This window comes from Cyprinus carpio, chromosome A5 (assembly GCF_018340385.1).
Source record: "Cyprinus carpio isolate SPL01 chromosome A5, ASM1834038v1, whole genome shotgun sequence".
In the NCBI taxonomy this organism is placed as follows: domain Eukaryota; kingdom Metazoa; phylum Chordata; class Actinopteri; order Cypriniformes; family Cyprinidae; genus Cyprinus; species Cyprinus carpio.
This window is the reverse complement of record NC_056576.1, coordinates 4,595,489-4,615,166: the sequence shown is the minus strand read 5'-3', so window position 1 is coordinate 4,615,166 and position 19,678 is coordinate 4,595,489. Positions and strand designations below refer to the sequence as shown.

The window sequence follows — 19,678 nt, the reverse complement described above, 5'->3', positions numbered from 1 at the left end:
ATTAGTGTATCATAAGCATATTCGAACTGGTGTACCATATTCCTTTTTTTAAGGTACTGTAGGTAGTCCCATCAGTACAGAAGTACAAAACGGAAAAGTTTTTCCATTGCATTTTTTTAAATGTTTTGCATACAGATGACAAAATGACTAAAATCACTGTAGTTTGCAAAGTCACTTTTTAAAGAAAATACGTAGCTCATGCCTATAGACTGAACTCGAAATACGCATGCGAGTAACGTCACTGTTTTCACTAATTCACATTTTTATGTGATTACCAGTTGCTAATGGTATTGTTTCCAAAAATACAGTATGCACTTTTAAACTAGTTTTCAATAGTTTGCATTTTCAGGCCTTCAAAACGCTATTGTCATGTAAATGAATGACCAAAACGCATAAAAAGTCAATTTTTAGTTAAAAAAGGCATCGTATAAATGCTCTCTTAGATAGTCATAGCTTTCATTAGCACGCTTAATGAATATTAACATTTGTGGTTGCAAAGGGGTGAAAAATTTCTGGAAACTTTACATAAGTATCCTAAAAATCCTGTAAAATTTCATAAATTTTCAGCCCCTTTGCAACCCTATTAACATTACAAAAGTGATTATCTTACTCGCTCTATACCCATCTCATCAATACCTTTGTAAAAGATGAGGTTAAAGCCATAATTAAATCAAAAAAGAAAATTTTGTTATCATTTTCAAAAGATATTTTGAAGAATGTTGGTAACCAGTTTGTGGTCCCCATTGTATGAAAAAAATTCTATGGAAGTCAATGGGGACCAGAAACTGTAAGATTACCAACATTCTTCAACATCTTATTTTGTGTTCAGCAGATGAAAGAAATTCATACAGGTTTGGAAGAACTTGATGAGTATTCATGACAGAATTGGTATTTTTTGGGTAAACTATCCCTTTAAAGAATACCAGCTTCACCCGAATGAACTTTAAAATAAAGCAGATCTGTTGGCTCTAACTGTGTGGCAGATGCTAGCATTAAGCAAAGCATTAGCAGAGACAGCCTTTAGCCATCTAGGAGATGGCACGGGATGGCACCAAATGGGAGGGGAAACATGAGCTCAAACAATGTTGTTCACTATTATCTGACTACTAGTGACATTGGACTTGCACTTACTAAGAATAGTCCGTCATGTTTTCTCTGATGATATCAACAGGAAATGACTCAGTCACGTACTACAACAGCACTGAAATGTTGGTTAGAAGAGCACAGTCATGTTTTATTTTTTAAGTATCATTATTATTATCATTATGTTTATTTTGTGCAACCGCTACTTGACTTACATTTAAGATACCAATAGACGAGGAAAAAGAAAAACAGAAATAATAAGAATAGGTAATGTTCCATGTTCTTACAGAAACAGATTCTGAGGAAAAAAAACAAACACTGATATTACAGCAAATCTCAAATATCTCACAGTAGAATTTGACAGAAGAAAGCACAGAAAATGATTTTAAAGAACTACGTTAATTGTTTCACAATGTAATTATAATTTACCCTGACAAAAAAAAAACACCAGAAGTGGTGTTTTCTCTTTTTGTTCTTTTCTTTTTTTTGTCTTTTCACTCCCTTTTTTGTTTATTAAAAACCAAATACAAGAATCACATGTCACTAGAGCAACATCCATAACAGATTAATTCATGGTAAACACACACTGTTTTGGTATAGCGTACTTCAGCAAGGAAAAAAATCATAACAGATTGAAACAATCCAATAGAAAGTAATAAATAGAAAATAAACAGATTCAATTCTTGTCATTTCCTGTTCATATGAATACATAACATCTACAGTTTTTAAAGTTAATAAAGTCAAGCTATGGTATATAAATACATCACTAGCATGCACAATATTGTATAATGAAGAATATTGGAGCTGTAATCGTCCTACACTGAGAAACAGTATAATAGGCAAGTGCATTTCATGGGAATAAAAAAATAAAAATAAAAATAACCAAAGCAATTTTATGCCAGTGTACTGTCAAAAACTCAAACTAAATTAACTAAATAACAAAACATAGTCTATGGTACCAGTAATATTAATTGAGTGTATCAAACCAAGTGATTGGGCATTGCTTTTCTGCTAAGCAATGAGCATTTTAGTTTGTTCTTTCTTTTGGTAAATTTTATTTCTTGCCTGTACCGTCATTTGTTTTTGTTTTTTATCGATAATGTTTAGAACAACTCAAATCAAATCTAATTTTTCTTGTATAGTGTGGGTCAGGCTTGATTAATTTTGAAACGGTATCCATAATAATAATAATGATAATAATAACGATTGGAAAACGGTTTTAGCTTTAGATTGAAAAGGTGATATTTTTACTAGGGAATCTTAACTGTTATTTACCTAATCAACATTACTGTAATACAGTAGTTTTGTGTAGTTCCGAGGTGAGATGGATACTAACGATGTGTAGCATAAATGGCACAGATAACCAGTTTGACGTAAACGACTTTCAGACATTAGTGGATGCCATTCAGAATCCCTATGAACGTATATCAGACAAAAACACGACCGTTTACGCCCAGTGTAGCCTGTTTGCAAATACCTACTTTTGCGAGGCGAGAACATTCAAGGTTTCACCTTTTTTTTTTTTTTTTTTGTCAGTTAAGCCCACTCTTGTCACTTTAAAGTACTCTTTACTCACAATGTAAATGAATATAAGCAGCTCCACTTCGTATTTCACTACAAGATCAGTACCTATACCGGTGGGTTCAGCGTAACCCTTCAGTCATTTAGAAACGACTTATGTACTGACAAGCTTCTTCCTCAAAGTGTTGAGTCAACGTCCCAGAAAGAGAGGTTTAATTTCTTCTTTTTAAGCTTCTACTTAATTTTTTTTTAGATATACCGTTCTTTATAACTAGCATATTTCTCTCAATTGTAATTTTGTGGATAATAAAGAAAACTGCGTTGCTTTGCAATCAGCAAACATGGCTGACACAGTTCCATCATGCCCCCTTTTGTGAATTTTTCATGTAACTTATACTTTTTTGTTTTTCTTTGTTGTGTGAGCACGCGTGTTTTATGTTACGGCTGAGAGGAAAAGGGTCTCAAAGATCTTCTCTTTTCTTCAATGTTTAATTGTTGCCTTCGCCTCCCTCGTCGTCTTGTTGATCACTCGTCCAGAGCGTCAAGTTGTCTCGCAGGAGCTGCATGATGAGCGTGGAGTCTTTGTAGGAGTCCTCGTTCAGGGTGTCCAGTTCGGCGATAGCGTCGTCGAAAGCCGTCTTGGCCAGATGGCAGGCCTGCTCGGGTGCGTTCTGGATCTCGTAGTAGAAGACGGAGTAATTGAGCGCCAGACCCAGACGGATGGGGTGCGTAGGCTGCATGTGCTCTTTGCTGATCTCATGGGCCTCGCTGTAGGCCTTCTCAGAAGACTCCACCACTGTGGCTTTCTTTTCACCCGTGGCCACCTCCGCCAGGTAACGGTAGTAGTCGCCCTTCATCTTCAGGTAGAAGACTTTGCTCTCATGCTGGGTTTCGCTGCAGTTCTTGATCAAGAAGTTGTCGAGGAGGTTGAGCACGTCTTGGCACACGGCCTCCAGCTCCTTCTCGATTTTCTCACGGTAAGCGCGGACCATCTCGATTTTCTTCTCATTGCCGTCAGCGGAGGTCTTCTGCTCGATGCTGGAGATGACGCGCCAGGAGGAACGGCGTGCGCCCACCACGTTCTTGTAGGCCACAGACAGCAGGTTCCTCTCCTCGTTGGAAAGGGCCTCGTTCAGCTCTGTTACCTGAGAGACAGAGAGGAGGTGGAGAGGTTACTTAATAGGGCTGGGTTTTGGCACAATTTCACGATTCAATTCAATTCTGATCCAGAAGCTTGTGATTCGATTCAATTTCCAATCAGTGAAGTTTTTATAGTAATAAAGTTACAATTACATAAATATATTTCTACTCCAATTAGTTTTTTGAAATATAAACATTTAAATGGTGGCTGTCATAAAACTTGATAGATTTATTCAAACATAAATTAAACATTGAAGAACAGTAAAAATTATAATGAATATCTTATACGGTGCATATATTTAGCAAAATGCTTCTCTCTAGAGATTTTTCTAGCACACAAACACTCACATAATAACCTTAATATGATTTTAAATGAGATAAATTACATGACACGTTAAAATGTTACAAGCTGTTATATTGACGTCTTTGAGCGGTTGAAACAGATTGAGTGATTACATGAGACAGGAAACGGATTTCGGTAAGTTGTACTCTTTCTTTTAACATACCTTCGGATGTTCATTCATGTTTATTTCATGCTGGAAACGGGACAGTGATCTGTCACTCCAAATTAAACAGCACCAAAATGGTATTTAGTGTTTGAATATTGTAATAAAATGGGCAGAATTTAAAATCTTTGTTCATTTCAGTAAAAAAGCACAAAGCTTATTGTGATTTACTGGATGGGAGGCACGCTAAAAATGTTCTGTTCATTAAAGGATTAGTTCACTTCCAGAATAAAAATTCACTGATAATTTACTTACCCCTATGTCATCCAAGATGTTCATGTCATTCTGTCTTCAGTTACAAAGAAATTAAGGTTTTTGAAGAAAACATTCCAGGATTTTCTCCATATAATGGACATCAATCGTGGTCAAATTACAGTTTCAATGAAGCTTTAAAGGGCTCTATTCCCAACCGAGGAATAAGAGTATTATCTAGCAAAACAATCGGCTATTTTCTAAAAGAAAAAAAAAAAAAAAAAAAATATATATATATATATATATATATATATATTTATATAATTATATATATATATATATATACTTTTTAACCACTTTTTTAACCACAAATGCTTGTCTTGCACTAGTTCGACTTCATGCATGACGTAATCACATTGAAAAGGTCTGTATACTCCGGTTCAGAAAGGTAGGGTACTGCGTAAACTCCATCTCATTTTCTCCTCCAACTTCAAAATCATCTGACATCGTTGTTTTACCTTTTTTTGTAAAGGGTGTTTGACTTTCTTTGCACACTCACTTTGTAAACATTGGGTCGGTGCTTCTGCCTACGTCACTTGTGACCTTTCCAACGTGATAACGTCATGCATGAAGTTGAGCTAGTGCAAGACAAGCATTTGTGGTTAAAAAGTATAAATTCTTATTTTAAGAAAATGAGTGATCTTTTTCGCTAGATAAGACCCTTATTCCTCAGCTGGGATCGTGTCGAGCCCTTTGAAGCTGCACTGAAACTGCAATTTGGACCTTCAGCCCACTGAGCACCACTGAAGTCCATTATATGGAGAAAAATCCAGGGATGTTTTTCTTAAAATCCTTAATTTCTTTGTGACTGGAGAAGGAAAGACATGAACATCTTGGATGAAGTACTGTAGGTGTAATTGAATTATCAGGAAATTTTTATTCTCAAAGTGAACTAATCCTTTAACTGAAAACAGGCCAGTGACCAGTGGTTCTCAATTCCAGTCCTCACACGTACCACTGCTCTGCATATTTTGCATCTCTCTCTTATTTAAAGGGGTCATGAACTGCCTTTTTTATTATTTTGTACTGTTCTCTGAGGTCCACTTGTAATGTTATACAATGTTATACAATCATAATTTAGAAGTAATAGGCTATTTTCTGTCCTGTTTTGATCCCCTCATCTGAACCCTTAGTTTGAATAGGTGTGGCAGATTGTAGACTCGGAAGTAAATGTCTACTGCTATGATTGGCGAACAGTTTTTCCTAGATGGAAGCTGCTGTGATTTAGGTTAAAAATGCATAAATACTTGGCACATATCTAACGATCTGTAATAACAGACAAAGCAATAGTGACCACATAATAAAAAACAGTTACTCACACTTGTGTGTTGCAACATTATTGTTGGATCCAATATAGTCGGCACAGCATCGTCTTTTAGTTTCAATCTTTCTGAAAATCCTGTGTTGAATTGATCTTTCTTTGTAAACAAATCCGTGGTAAAATGAAGTGAACAAGGGACAGAGTTCTTACTGACATGGTCTGGAGCTTCATTAAAAATAAACTTCATCCACTCTTTCCTAATGTTGGGATCAGAAGGAAGTTCGATGCAAAAGCTCTAAACAGCATCTTGTTGTCTTCGGAGCATATTTATCTTTTGGTTTCTGCATAGGCCTGTGTTTGTCTCTCTCGTTATTTACACTAAATGCCTGAATCGGTGGGCGGGGCTAAACAGTCAGTGATGTAGAAGCAGGTGTTGATCTTCTGCGGAGGCGGGGCTTAGCCACACTATTATGTCATTAAGTGGCACATTCCTCAACCTGTCGTTTTGGCAGATTGGCATCAATATAGACTGTTTATTAGACTAACAAGAAAGTTTTAAGTTCTGAAATGTACAGGATGTTTTTCTAGTACAATGAGCTCTTATATGTCACAAGATCGAGGGAATTTTGATTTCTCAGTTCATGATCCCTTTAACACACCTGATTCAGATAACCAGCTTGTTAGAAGAGAGCTCCATGCATAAACTGTGTTCCGGTTGACATGGTCCCTACACAGTGTTCTCAGAGCTACATTCCCTTTGAACTGGAATCATGGCGGAATATCTGGTGATGTCCACTTCGCAGGGCACTTACAGTTGAATAAAACAGAAGTCTATGATCAGAGATACATACAAAATGTGCAAAGCAGAGGTAAGCGAGGACTGGTATTGAGAACTACTGGGCCAGGCTAATCGATTCTTGGGATTTAGGAAATCAGTATCGTTTTGGAAAAATGAGAATCTACAAAAATCGAGAAATAAATAGATAAATATATATTTATTTCATGCCTTTATAAATTCATGCCTTTATTCAGCAACAATGCATTAAATTGATCAAGTGACAGTAAAGACATCTGTAATGAACACAAAAAAAACAAAAAATCAAACACTGTTTTCAACATTGATAACCAATGTTGATATTTGAGCACAAATAATAATTAATGATGACTGAGCACCAAGTCAGAATGCTAGATTGTATATATATATATATAGATAATTAATATGATGACTGAGCACCCATGTATATATGTAGTCAGAATGCTAGATATATATCATATTTATCACACAAAGCACTCAAAGAAATGTTATATTAACAAAAAAATAAAAATAAAAACAAAAATTGTAAATAAACAAATAAAATCATAATTGATAAAATAAAAAAAAAAACACATTAAATCATAAAAAAAAACATTAAATCTTAATTATTCCAAACTTTTGACTGGTAGTGTGCACTAGGCAGACACTTTTATCCAAAGCCACTTACATTGCATTTAAGGGATACATTTTATCAGTTCATAGATTCCCTGGGACTCGAACCCATGGCCTTGGTATTGCTAGCCACATGTCAAAGCATTATTTTTGCAGTTTGTAATATCTTTAGAATTACAATTCTTTTGTGAACCATTGGTAATTACCATAATCATTTGTCCAATACACTCCAGTTTAAAATGACAGTCTTCAATGGCATTAAATTGTGGTGCAGTGTAGTCTTATTTTATGAAATTATCCTGTTTTCTCTACCGTCTTGTACATCATGAAAAGGAAGGAAGAAAGGAAGGAAAACCTGCCATACTGCAGTATGCATTTTGATGACGTCTGCTTAAAGAATTGCTTGCAAACCAAAAAAGCACACTAACTCGGTTTACAGCTTCATTTAGTGACAAAGCTGTTTATACAGCAGTATAGGGTCACTCATAATCCTTCTTCATTTGCATGGGTCACTAATGAAAACCCATGGGGATGATAGTCTTTATACACTAATGTGTCAACTTCAGCCTTTTCTATATCCGTTAAATTTGAATAGATGAAAATTTTAAGGATGTGTCGTTTAAGTACAGAATAACAGCATAGATGTGTTGTGAATGGTAGTTCACAGTGTCCTTTTGTGAGTCATTTGAGTGAACCGTTCAAGTAGGCTTCAATGTGGTGATTTGCCAAATGCCTTTTTATGGACATGGCATCTTCATTGCTCATTTTCACCAGCACATGTACCACATGTCCTAGTGTAGGCTGGAAGTGGTGTAGTAAACCTATTCATAGAAGACTGGCAGCATTTCAAAATCAAAGATCTGTTTGCTTTTGTTTAGAAACACATTGCAACCTGATTTACTGTGTGTTGTTTACAGCGACATAGTGATAAGTGAGTCTACGCATTGCTTACCAAAATTTGGCCGAGTGAAAGCATCGCAGCACATCATTGCAGAGATGCTTTGATTTAACAGCCTGGCAGTGGGCGGATGAGCTAGTGCCTACAGATCTTTCTCTTCTACTACCTTTTAGATGCAATTTCTTGCATCCTTTTGAGAAGCTCCATGATTTACTGCATTTTTGCTGTATCATTCACTGCGTCATCGTCAACCAAAATGCGCGCACAACCACATAGTATGCCGATGTATCATTCTCAGATTTAATACAGAGAATGGCTGATGATAACACGAGCACTCGTCAACAAAGCAGGTTTGATGTTGCTATTATTTGGAACCCATTTAATTTGACCTAAAATATTAACTTGTATACCCAGAGATTAAGTTATTTCAATAATTTAACAACACATGCTCACGGTTCTCTGACGTGGGTTAACCCTCTGGTGCCATTCAGTTGTTTTTGACTGAAACATTTTACATTTTGTTTTGTTTTTTAGATTTTTTTACTTCATCGGAATGGTACAAAACTGCATTTTAACATGGACATCGTTCTAAAAAGCAACGCATTTGAAAAGTTTTGTAGTAAATGCCACAACTGATTCATTTTAATTAACAATTGGGGTCTTCTTAAAAGAACTATAAAAGAACTAAAATAATCTGAATCATTAAATTAATTCAGAATCAGAACCATAATTAGGTTGAGTATCAATTGAATTTGAGTGATTCTGATTCTTAATGATTCCCAGTTTCGATTCCAATAAGGTATAAAAAAAAATATAAATATCAAACAAATTTATTCTGTCTTTTTTGCAAAACTTTTGTTGCAGCTGAGTACCATGAACAAAAAGCAGCACACAGGCATCGATAACCGGTTCTCAATACCCAACCCTAACCATAAGTATATTCCTACATCCATCATGTAAGCGACACAAATGTTCAAAGTAGGGCTGTCAATCAATACATTTTTTAATAAAATTAATCACACCCTTTTTCTGTGATTAATCGCACACTTCATGAAATAGCATAGACCATTTATCTTGCCTCAAATGTTTTTGTCATCATTTGCTATATCCAGCAAAGTAAACCAAAAGATTGAAGGGTGATTCTCAAAAATCTGTTTTTTCTGCTAGCTTTTTTCAAAATAAATGTAGATGTCTTTCCAAAAAAGTACACTAAGAAACTCCAAAAGGACACCAAAGAACCAAATGATATAAGAGCCCATAAAAGCACATATGAAAGAAAAAAGAAATCTGAATTTTATAGTGTGTGTATAGTGCAACAGCAAAGAGCTTTTTTACATTTTAGAGAAGTCAAGTTACTTTACTGAACAGGACCACATGGTCCTGAACCAACCAAACCCTAAACCAACCGCTTGCTGACTTAATATATCTACTACAGTACACACAGATCCATTCAGTATAACTAAACAAAGCAACATACACATGACAAATCAAAACATTATAGTGAATGTGTGTGTGGAAACAACGCAAATGTGCAGACATGTCTGTGCCTGTGCATAAATACAATGTGCGCTCAGTGCATCAAGAGCACTAATACACGCATTATTATAACGGACTCATGCATGCTTACTGCACGACTCCTGTACGCCACCGCAGTCGCCCTTAATCTTGATTGCAGTCTTCATCAAGTCTGGTTATCCAGTTGAGAAAACGTAGTTTGCGTCTCATCTGGCCATACAGCGGAGGGAAGTGACAATCTGTTCAGTCTGTACTTCGCACAGTGTGACGTGTGAGAGCTCGCGCTCTTCAGAGACAATCACAGAATATGACAGACCTTTGGCGCCCCACCCCCCCACTGTTAAATAAAAGCCGGACATCACACTATGGGCTAAAAATAATAAATGTTTATTTTAAAGTATATCATGACAGCCACTGTAAGCCTAATTAATTATATGGATATGTACGCAACACACACACCAACACACATATATAATTATATTATATTATATTATATGTATTATGTATGTATGTATGTATGTATGTATGTATGTATGTATGTATGTAACTGTACTGTTGTAGCCTGTCTCTCTGCAATCTCATGATATAATCATTTGTTTCCTGGCCTTTCCTTCTATAATCATTGGACTGAAAACCTCCCAGAAGTTTAGCGGCTTAAAAATTTTACTGAAAAACACCCCAGTCCAGAAGTTTAGCGGCTCTAAAAATGATCTGATTGCAAGCAGAGAAGCAAATTTTGGGTTAAAGGGTTTTGCATATTCTAATAGCTACATTTTGTGTTAATTACGCTTTTAAAAAGCTATCTGTAACGCGTTAAAGATTATTCAATCACAATAAATAACACTCCAACCTTGAAAAAACAAATTCAAAAACACGCTAAGTAATCTTGACAGACCTAGTTCAAAGCCACATTTAGTATTCGGTTTGGTTAAATATGACTTCGCTCGTGAACAAACAGACACACAATCGGTTGCCTGCATCAGACTCTGAACAATTTACAAAAACATATATCAATCATCCCAAAAACAACATCCATCATCTCAAACAAAATTTAGGTTGTGTACAATAGTTGTTTTGTTATGTTACCATTTACAAACTGCCTAACGTTACAGCCCTAGTTCAAAGCCACGTTTAGTATCGGTTTATCGGTTTGGTAAACTGCCTTTATCACCTCTTCCAATTATTCCACATAACCTCCTTCATCATAGAAACAAGGCAGTCGTCTTTGAGTAAAGAGCAATCTTCAGTCTTCATAGAAACAAGGCAGTCGTCTTTGTTTGGACGCAGTCGACTATCTCTGCTGCTGCCATGGCAACAGCAACGATGTCCATGCTTCTTGCGTGTGTGTATGTGTGAGATTGTGTGTGTGTGTGTTTGGGGATTGCGGTGTAGATGTGTGTATGTGATGCACGTGCGAGCTTGTGGGTGGACGTGTCATGCTGTTTTACGTTGTCACACATGGATTAACATTTACATTTAATTATTTAGCAGATGCTTTTATCCAAGCGACTTACAAATGAGGAATACAAAAAGCAACCAGAACGATAAGAGAGCAACAGTATAGTAAAGAAGTGCTGTGACAAGTCTCAGTTAGTCTAGCACAGAACACATAGCAAGTTTAAAAAAAAAAAAAATAAATAGAAAAATAAAAAATAAATAAATAGAAGTTCCTGTGGCTCAGTAGTAGAGCATTGCGTTAGCAACGCAAAAGGTCATGGGTTCAATTTCCAGGGAACACACATACTGGTAAAAAAAAATGTATAGCCTGAATGCACTGTAAGTCGCTTTGGATAAAAGTGTCTGCTAAATGCATAAATGTAAGTTAGCCAGTACAAACTGATGAAGACCACTCTCGCTGTAATGCAAAATAATTCAAATGGCACTTTCAGTGTAAAGAGTGTTGATTATAATGATATCAATCAAATTTTGTTTCATCACTTATGTCTGGAAGCCTAATGATTTATCCTGATAATATGGTTCTAAAAAAAACAAAACCTTGGTTGAAATACAAATAAATCAAAATATGTTTTCTTACTTGTCAATAGTACATGCAGTACTACTACATAAAGGTCATCTGATGACATAAGCACAAAAATAAGCACATTTCTGTACAGTTTGCACATATGTTCATCAGTGGTTGGATGTGCAGAGTCGGGGTTTGATGAATAAAGACGGGCTGCACTTAGGTCTTTTCTTCCTGGTGGAGTCCATTAACCTTTTCATTTCTCCTTCCTGTCCTGTCCTTTCCTTTTGATCACACTAAAGTAAGCTCATAACCTTAAAAATGGGTGAAACTGATTTTGTTTTCTGTTAAATATCCTGTTTCACTCAGTAATATGTCACATTATGGAATTCAATTAGTTGTGAATGTCATTACATGTCGGCTTTAAAGGATTCAGCCAAAAAATAAACATTCTGTCATCATTTACCCACTCTAATGATGCTTGAAAACAATAGGAACGATTATGTACAAGTCAAATCTGACAGCTTCACTAAATGCATGTCTACAGCTGGAAAACATGGTACTTTTTGTTCTTTTTTGCAGTGGACAACCACAATTACAAGTCACTGTGGTTGTATGGAAAAAAGCAACTTCACACAGGTTTCAAACATGAGTCAGTATCTTTTATGGATCAGTAACACACAAAACTGTATGATTAATGATAAGTGTAATGATTTTACTGGAAGGCAAATATTTTTTTTTTTTTTTTTTTTTTTTTTTTTTTTGTCAATTTCGTTGTACTTTGTTGGCATGCGGCCTTGGATATATAAATCATACACAACCTATTCTAGCACAAGCATGGTAAAGCACTTGATTATTTGGCCTAATTAGATACAGATACATTGAGCAGTATTGCACAACAGTGCAATGATACAGCTCTCATAATGTGCTAATTCTGTCTGTAGGCCCTTTGTAGTCTCAGTAATCTCAGGGCACTTGCAGTTTGGGTTGCATCATAAGACTCCAATAAAGCCGCCAGCTATTGCAGCAGCGAATGTTTGTCGACTTTTAGCCCTAGCTGTAGATTACGACAAACACAAAAGGGTGAAGAAAGACAGAAGGACATGAGATGAGGCAGGAAGTAAGAAAAAAAAAAGTTTATGGCGATCAAAATCTAGTTAAAGTGACTTCAGTGTTTTTCCTAACACTCTCTTCCACTCCATTGCTTAATAACCGAGAAAGCTCCTGAGCCATGCAGTTTCTCTCAGCAATTAATATTATTTAAATTATGGATGATATCATGGTGGAGAGGACTAGTGCCATTTCTTGGTAATCGTTTTGTTTTTGTTTTTTTTCAGAATGATGGCATGTACTGACAATGGCATGTGTAACAATAGAAATGTGTCAACTGTAGAGATTTTGCTGTATTGTTTATGATGTGTTAGCCTTATTTGTGCAGCTATGAGTGATTTTCATTACTTATGCATAAGATTGGTGAAGAAACAAAGAAATGTGAAAATGCAAAAGGAAACGCTTCCCCAACAAGTTGCCATATTAACATTAAATTTTTGCAATGAAGTTGAACTCCATTTGTTCTAAATAATCTGATATTTTGTTTTGCATCTATCAAGTTCCATATATAAAGATAAATTTATCAAAATAGGATTAATTAGTAAAATTCATTGATTCTTTCTACAGTTTACATAATTGTGCCAGTAGATTGTGTGACGTGACCATCTTTATGAGTCAAAGATTCATTCATTCAACTGATTCATTCTGGAATTAATCAATTGTGACACTCTTTATTGGTGAGTCACTGAATCGTGTATCTTAAATCATTTAAATACAAAGTTCTGTCATGAAACTCATGATGGCACAGGCCAAAATGGTTCTAACTCAATCTGATATAATCAGATCTTATTCACGTGGTGCAGCTGATTGGTTTCTTTTCATAACTCAGCTACTGCTTGCTGTAGCAGTTGCAGCGTGCTTCAGAAACCCTCCACCTTCCCCAGCTCCACTTGTATCGATCTGTTACAGGGTATTTTTATGTATGTTATACATGGGGGTTATTTCATGTTATGTGTAGCAGCAGTATTTCCTACATGCTCACAGCAGCATGACTGTGGATGTATTTTTCTCAGTCTCTGTACTTGCTCTGCTGCCGCAGTGTAGCAGATCTATTCCGCCAAGACCAAACACATTGTCATGTACATTACCATGCTAAACTCTCTGAGAGCTGTCATGACCGAAATATGACAATATATTGTATAATATATTGTCTTATTATACTGTCTTAATTTAAGGACAATATATTACTAAAATTGTATCTTAAATGTAAGTATGAATATTAACTTCTAAATTTGTTCCAGAAAAAAAATAAAACTATATTGTGATGTATACAGTATGTACTGTTATCATGGTAAACAATTACTGATACAGTGAAATAAGATATCAGTCACACTGCCCACTCCTACTTTTATTGTACTTGGCAAAAGAAGAAAGGTGATTCAAATTGATCATAATAAAAGGTGAATCATGTGCTGTATTAGACAGATTTGACTGACAGGGCACTATTGTAAGCCTGACTAGTGCTATGGTGTCATCATGAGCACAAAGAGACTCTTTATTCTCTTCTACAAGCTGACAGTCTTTAAAAGCAGCTCATAACTCATCTACACATTGTAAACTTCATGTTAACATTTAGTAGATTCTGGGAAAACATCATTTAGTTATTGTGCTATGTTCTATGTAGCCAATAGGCATACAGGTATTTTGGTCTGTGGAAAGTTCAAATGTGTGTCAGAAATACATTTCAATAACTTATTTTATGTCAGCAATTAAATCTGAGAACATAAAAGTGCAGTGCACTGCATCCTGCAGTACTTCAGTTTGATGAAATCATGGCTATAATGACTATTGCTTCAAATCAAAGGTAGCTGTAAAAAGGCACAGAAATGAAGTACCCATAGACTGAAGTATTTCTGTGGTGAAAGTGGAGCAGGACGGAGAATGGATGGATGAGTTAAGGAGTGGAGGATGGGATGATGGGGATGTTATAAGGCGGACGAAGGGGATTCTTGCTTAAATTAGTATATAAAACCAACAATAAACATCAAATGATTTCACATTTTCCAAAAATCCAAAAATGTTTTTGCAGCTGCTGCAGGCTTCTATAAATAAAATGCATAAAAGCTTTATGACCATGCTGTTATGAAAAAAACATGAGTTACTGTCTTAAAGCAATGTCTATGGTAATGCCTGATGAAAGACAGCGGATGGAGGTGGATGTGGGTTGAACACTGCGCATTCATGACGGATAATTCAGAGCATAAAAAATTAAACAACTGAGTGTAAACCAGCAACAAAGAATACAACTCAATGCATGATTAGAAGTCTAAATTAAAACACCTGACATATAACTGGACAGTTTGCAAGAGTCAGAACACTAGTCTGGGAGCTAGTAGCTGTCAGCAGTGGAAGTAATCATTTGCATTACAAATTGTGTATTTTGCATTACATCTCCGTCTCATCATTAGCAAGGCATCTGACTTTTTATTCTAGACTTTTATGGGCCAACAGGCAGTGAGCATCACTGCAGTGATGAGCGTTTCCTCCCATAGTGAGAAGACATGACTGAACACACACCCCTGAGCTGCTGAGGGACCTTCCAGCTAGCTGAGCTTTCCGGTCAGCTGAGCATTTAATCAATACATCCGTCCTCCAGTGTGTCTCAAAAAGAGACGATGTCGAGTAAATTGCATGAATTCCTCTGCAGGCATAAGCACACTGGATGACACCAAAGTCAGTCACTTCTGCTCATGTGTACTGTATGGAAGCTCATTTCTGCCACCGAATAAACAATAAAAAAGGTAGTTGCAACTTTTTATCTCACAATTCTGAGTTTTTTTTTTTTCAGAACTACAAGATATGAACTTGCAATTGTGAGTTAAAAAGTCAGAATTTCATGATAAAGTTGCAATTGCATGTTACAAGTCAAAATTGAAAGATGTAAACTCACAATTCTGAGACAACAGTCAGAATTGTGAGATGTAAAAGCCCATTTCCGACACTGAATTTTGTTTTTTGTTTTTTTGCAATTGCAAGTCAGAAAGTCATAATTGTGTAATATACACTCGTAATTGAGAGAAATATGTATTTCTTTTATAACTTTATTTCTCTCAATTGTGAGTGTATATCTTGTGATTCTGACTTTGTAACTTTGCAATTGGAAGTTTTTATATATCTCGCAATTCTGAGAAAAAAAAGTGTTAGTATTCCGTATTGAGTATTATATTGTTAGTATAACATTATAATAACATGCAAATTTTTACTTTTTTTTTTTTTTATTTAAAGAAGAAACCAATCCAGTGTATAGTTGACATTTGAGCCTTAATACTATAGAAAAGCAGTAAAACCTTTTTCAGTAAGAGTGTTTTCTGCTTAGCATAGAGTTTCTTTAAACAATGGTATAAACATCATTCAATGTAAATTGTGGTAATAATTAATAATTACAATTTCAAGGGAATAATCAACAGTTATGATTTTTGTCAGCCCTGCATACATGTGAGATCAAGTATGGACCTGATCTTATAAATATTTTAGATTTGCATTTGGGTAGAAGAAAGTGACTCTTGAGAGCCAACATGAACCTAGACGTGGGTTGGTCCATGCCATTAATGAATGAATCAGAATTATTTATTAGTATAGCTCACATAAAAGCAAACTGTTTAGAAAGATGATGGAGATCTGGGGGAGCTAATCATTGTATAATATTTGAAATACACTGGAGTGGAACCAATTTGTCAAGCTCATTGTCTCTGAATAAAAATTGTTTAGTAGAAACCATTATATGAACCACACTAATGGCAGACCGGTGTATCAGAGGCACTGTGCAAAACACCTTAACATTTCCCCTCAGTAACTACTCATCTACCCAAAGCTGATGTCAATTAGACTGTGACGGCATATTTTTCAGTAATGGACAGCATCCCGACTTAGTGAGTAGCTGAATGGAAATGCACTTTCCTTTTTATTTAAATGGCTGCAAGGAGTTCATTAGACCAAATCAAAACTTGACAAACCAATAGCCGTATATTTTTAATTGATGCAGGCAATCTACAACTTAATGCTATGAAATTACTCTAATATGCTGTTTCATAACTTTTTAGAAGTATGAAACTGGCATATTTAGTCCCTCTGTCAGATTATTTGGGCATGTGCACTGCTTTAGTCAGTTTTTAATGTTTTTATCACATACTAATGTACAGGTTGTTCTTTTAAAACCTGGTCTGGTTTTTCACACATTACATTTATGCAGATTAGGAGTGTTGCTAAAAAATTAAATCTTGAATTTTATATGATGCAATATAATTATTGCATCATATAAAATTTTAAATGCAGATAAAATTTTGATATTGCATGTTATGATTGAATTGATAACTGATTTCTTCATTTTATTTGTACTTTATTTACATGACAAAAACACGTTGACGTTTCATAGCAAATTCTGTACAGTAAAAAAATTGACATCAAAAACATTGTATCAATTGTCTTCTTTTTTCCTTTTTTTCTTATTTTTTTTTTTAAATTTAGGATATCAAATTTTTTATTACATATTGTATATAAAATGTCTTAACATAATTTTTAACATCATAACATCGAACAAATTTCTTTCCTAGCGCAAAAAAACCCCTACCACTGACATGGTTTTGTTTCCTCTTTACAAATGCAATATTCCTTTTATCCCATTCATTTTTATTCTGTGCATCTACTCAAAAAAAAAAAAAAAGAAAATTAAACTTTTTTTTGCATTAAAGCCATTATTTTGCCCAATCAAAATGGACCTGAGAACATTTTTTTTTTCTTAACAAACCAAATTATTTTTTTCTAACTGAATAATGAAAGCTATTTTTCATTCCACAAAATGCAAAGATATTCAAATACACTCTTAATTTTAAAGACATGGTTTTAACACAACCATCTTTAAATATTTAAAATAAAAATATTTTGTTTTATTTGTTAGTGTCACTCCTAGTTCTCCCTACTGTATTAAGTCACTACCAGGGCAGATGTTTTCACATTTTTTAAACGTTTCATTTTGATTATTATTTTACTTTAAGTGAGGTTTCTAGAGACTCCAACACATGAAATAGGTGTGTCAGATAAAGGAGACATGCCACACTCTCATGACAGGAGTCAGAAGATAGCGCTGAAATCTGATTTTTAAAACACTGGTTTTAAAAATCTGATGCAAACTACTGCCTCCTTGCATTATGGCCCTCTCAACTTTCAATGCAAACCTACGCCCTTGATAGAGAGAGAGAGAGAGAGAGAGAGAGAGAGAGAGAGAGGGGTTGGTGAATGGACCCTATTGGATGGAGGCTGATGGATGGGATGAAATGGTGCATTACGGGCACTGCACCTTGGCACACGTTGCGACACGCCTAGTGCGAGCGAAACTGCAAAGCCACATGCGTAAAACCTACATGCGATCACTTTGATTTGGACGTCTTCAAACGTGAATCGATGGACGCAGCTGTCAGCGCTGCGCGTCGCTTCTGCACCGCATACATGGACTGCATAGGAGTTAAGTGTGAACCTGGCGTAACTGGTTCGGTTTGCCACGTTATGAGACAGAGAACAGCGTTTTGCCTCATTAACCAGCGTTATTATCCCTAATAATGCTTATAAATCACAATGCGCTTTATTATGGCACGGTTTCAGATTCCCGCACCGGAGAAGTCGGCTCTGAGTCGTCTTAGACGCGTAGGCTACATCATTAATGTCAGTGGATTTTTAATCAAAACTGGTATAATTACGTGCATGTGCAATTATGAAGTGTCATTCTGTGGGCATGTTGTCCAGTTCGTACGGATCTCGGAAAGGCACCGCCCAAAGATCCGCTGCTAGTTTCCCGTTCACCACGAGAAATCTGGATTCATATTCAACGCTACATTTTACTCCAGTTTATGAATGACGGACAGTGACACACAATATTCCGAAATAAGCTTCGTCATCATTTAGCAGGACTGTGCACCTGTCAGTCGATACGGATCATCTTATATGGGCCTTTAAAATGAAGAACGTGCATCGATTCGATACAAGAACCGGCTGATCTTTAAAAAGATTCGATCGAGAAAATGAGCGGAATTTCCAGACCAGTGCATTATTTTATATCACGCAATTATAAAACCAGTACCGTGCTGGTAACTATCCGAATAGCTAAATCGTACATGCATTTTGCATGTGCATAATAATAAAGAAAAAGTTGCCCTTACCGATTTCATGGCAGCAGCCATATCGTCATACCTCTCAGCCTGCTCGGCCAGTCTGGCTTTCTGAACCAGCTGCTCGCGGTCGACCATGTTTAAACAGCGGTTAATTCAGGAGCTCTGTATGGGTGATCGAGGTGTATCTGGTGAATATGCAGTGGGACGCACGCGCGCGCGAGCTCGTCTGGCCGCTGCAGCTGCTCTCTGCTGTCTGCGCGTGCCCATGCAAGACGCCCCTCCCGTACACTTTCACCGGATTGCGTCAACAGCGTCGTGTCGTAAAAAATCATAAAAAAAGACTTGCCGATTCATCCCCTAAAATAACTACTTGCAAAATGTAAGAGATGTCGACATAGATTGTTCTCTTTGTAAAAGTCATCCCAAGACTGATGTTTCTATTTGTAGAAGTAGGCCAACAGCAATCCTAGAAACACTTTTATTTTCATTTTTTAATCATTTAATGCAAACAGCATGCATTTTGTCAAAATGTGTATTTTTAATTGGAATTTTAATATTTGGCTCATTTTTTCCCCCTAAATGTATTTTACACTAGGTACAAAATAGTTACACTTAGGACCTTAATTATATTTAAATCCGCAATATTTCATCCCAGTGTCATTTAAGCATAAAATCATGCATTCTTTGTTAATAGGCTTTGATTTTGTTGGCAAGGCTTTTACTGTTTTATTTTGTAAAAAAAAAAAATAATAATAATAATATAGGCTATATATTTTATTTAAATATTTTAATAATAATAATAATTATTATTATTATTATTATTTTTTTTTACTATTCTCCATGTGATTGTACACTAACAAAAAGGTCAGCAAAAATAATAATGCATAAATTAACGTTGATGG

General features: G+C 35.7%; 1 protein-coding gene across 1 annotated transcript; it reads right to left on the bottom strand.

Annotated features, from left to right (window-relative positions):
- Positions 1-1,207: 1,207 nt before the first annotated feature.
- Positions 1,208-19,037, bottom strand: LOC122145141 (14-3-3 protein gamma-B). The gene is made up of 2 exons (XM_042757289.1): positions 18,825-19,037; positions 1,208-3,749 (listed from the first exon to the last, which is right to left on the bottom strand). The coding sequence occupies exons 1-2, from the start codon at positions 18,909-18,911 to the stop codon at positions 3,093-3,095; spliced, it is 744 nt and encodes a 247-aa protein (XP_042613223.1). The 5' UTR covers positions 18,912-19,037; the 3' UTR covers positions 1,208-3,092.
- Positions 19,038-19,678: the final 641 nt, after the last annotated feature.

Coding starts and splice junctions, on each gene's coding strand:
- LOC122145141 (XM_042757289.1), bottom strand. CDS start 18,911: ATGGTCGACCGCGAGCAGCTGGTTCAGAAAGCCAGACTGGCCGAGCAG. Junction 3,750..18,824: donor TGGCTGCTGCCATGAAATCG/GTAAGGGCAACT, acceptor TCTGTCTCTCAG/GTAACAGAGCTGAACGAGGC.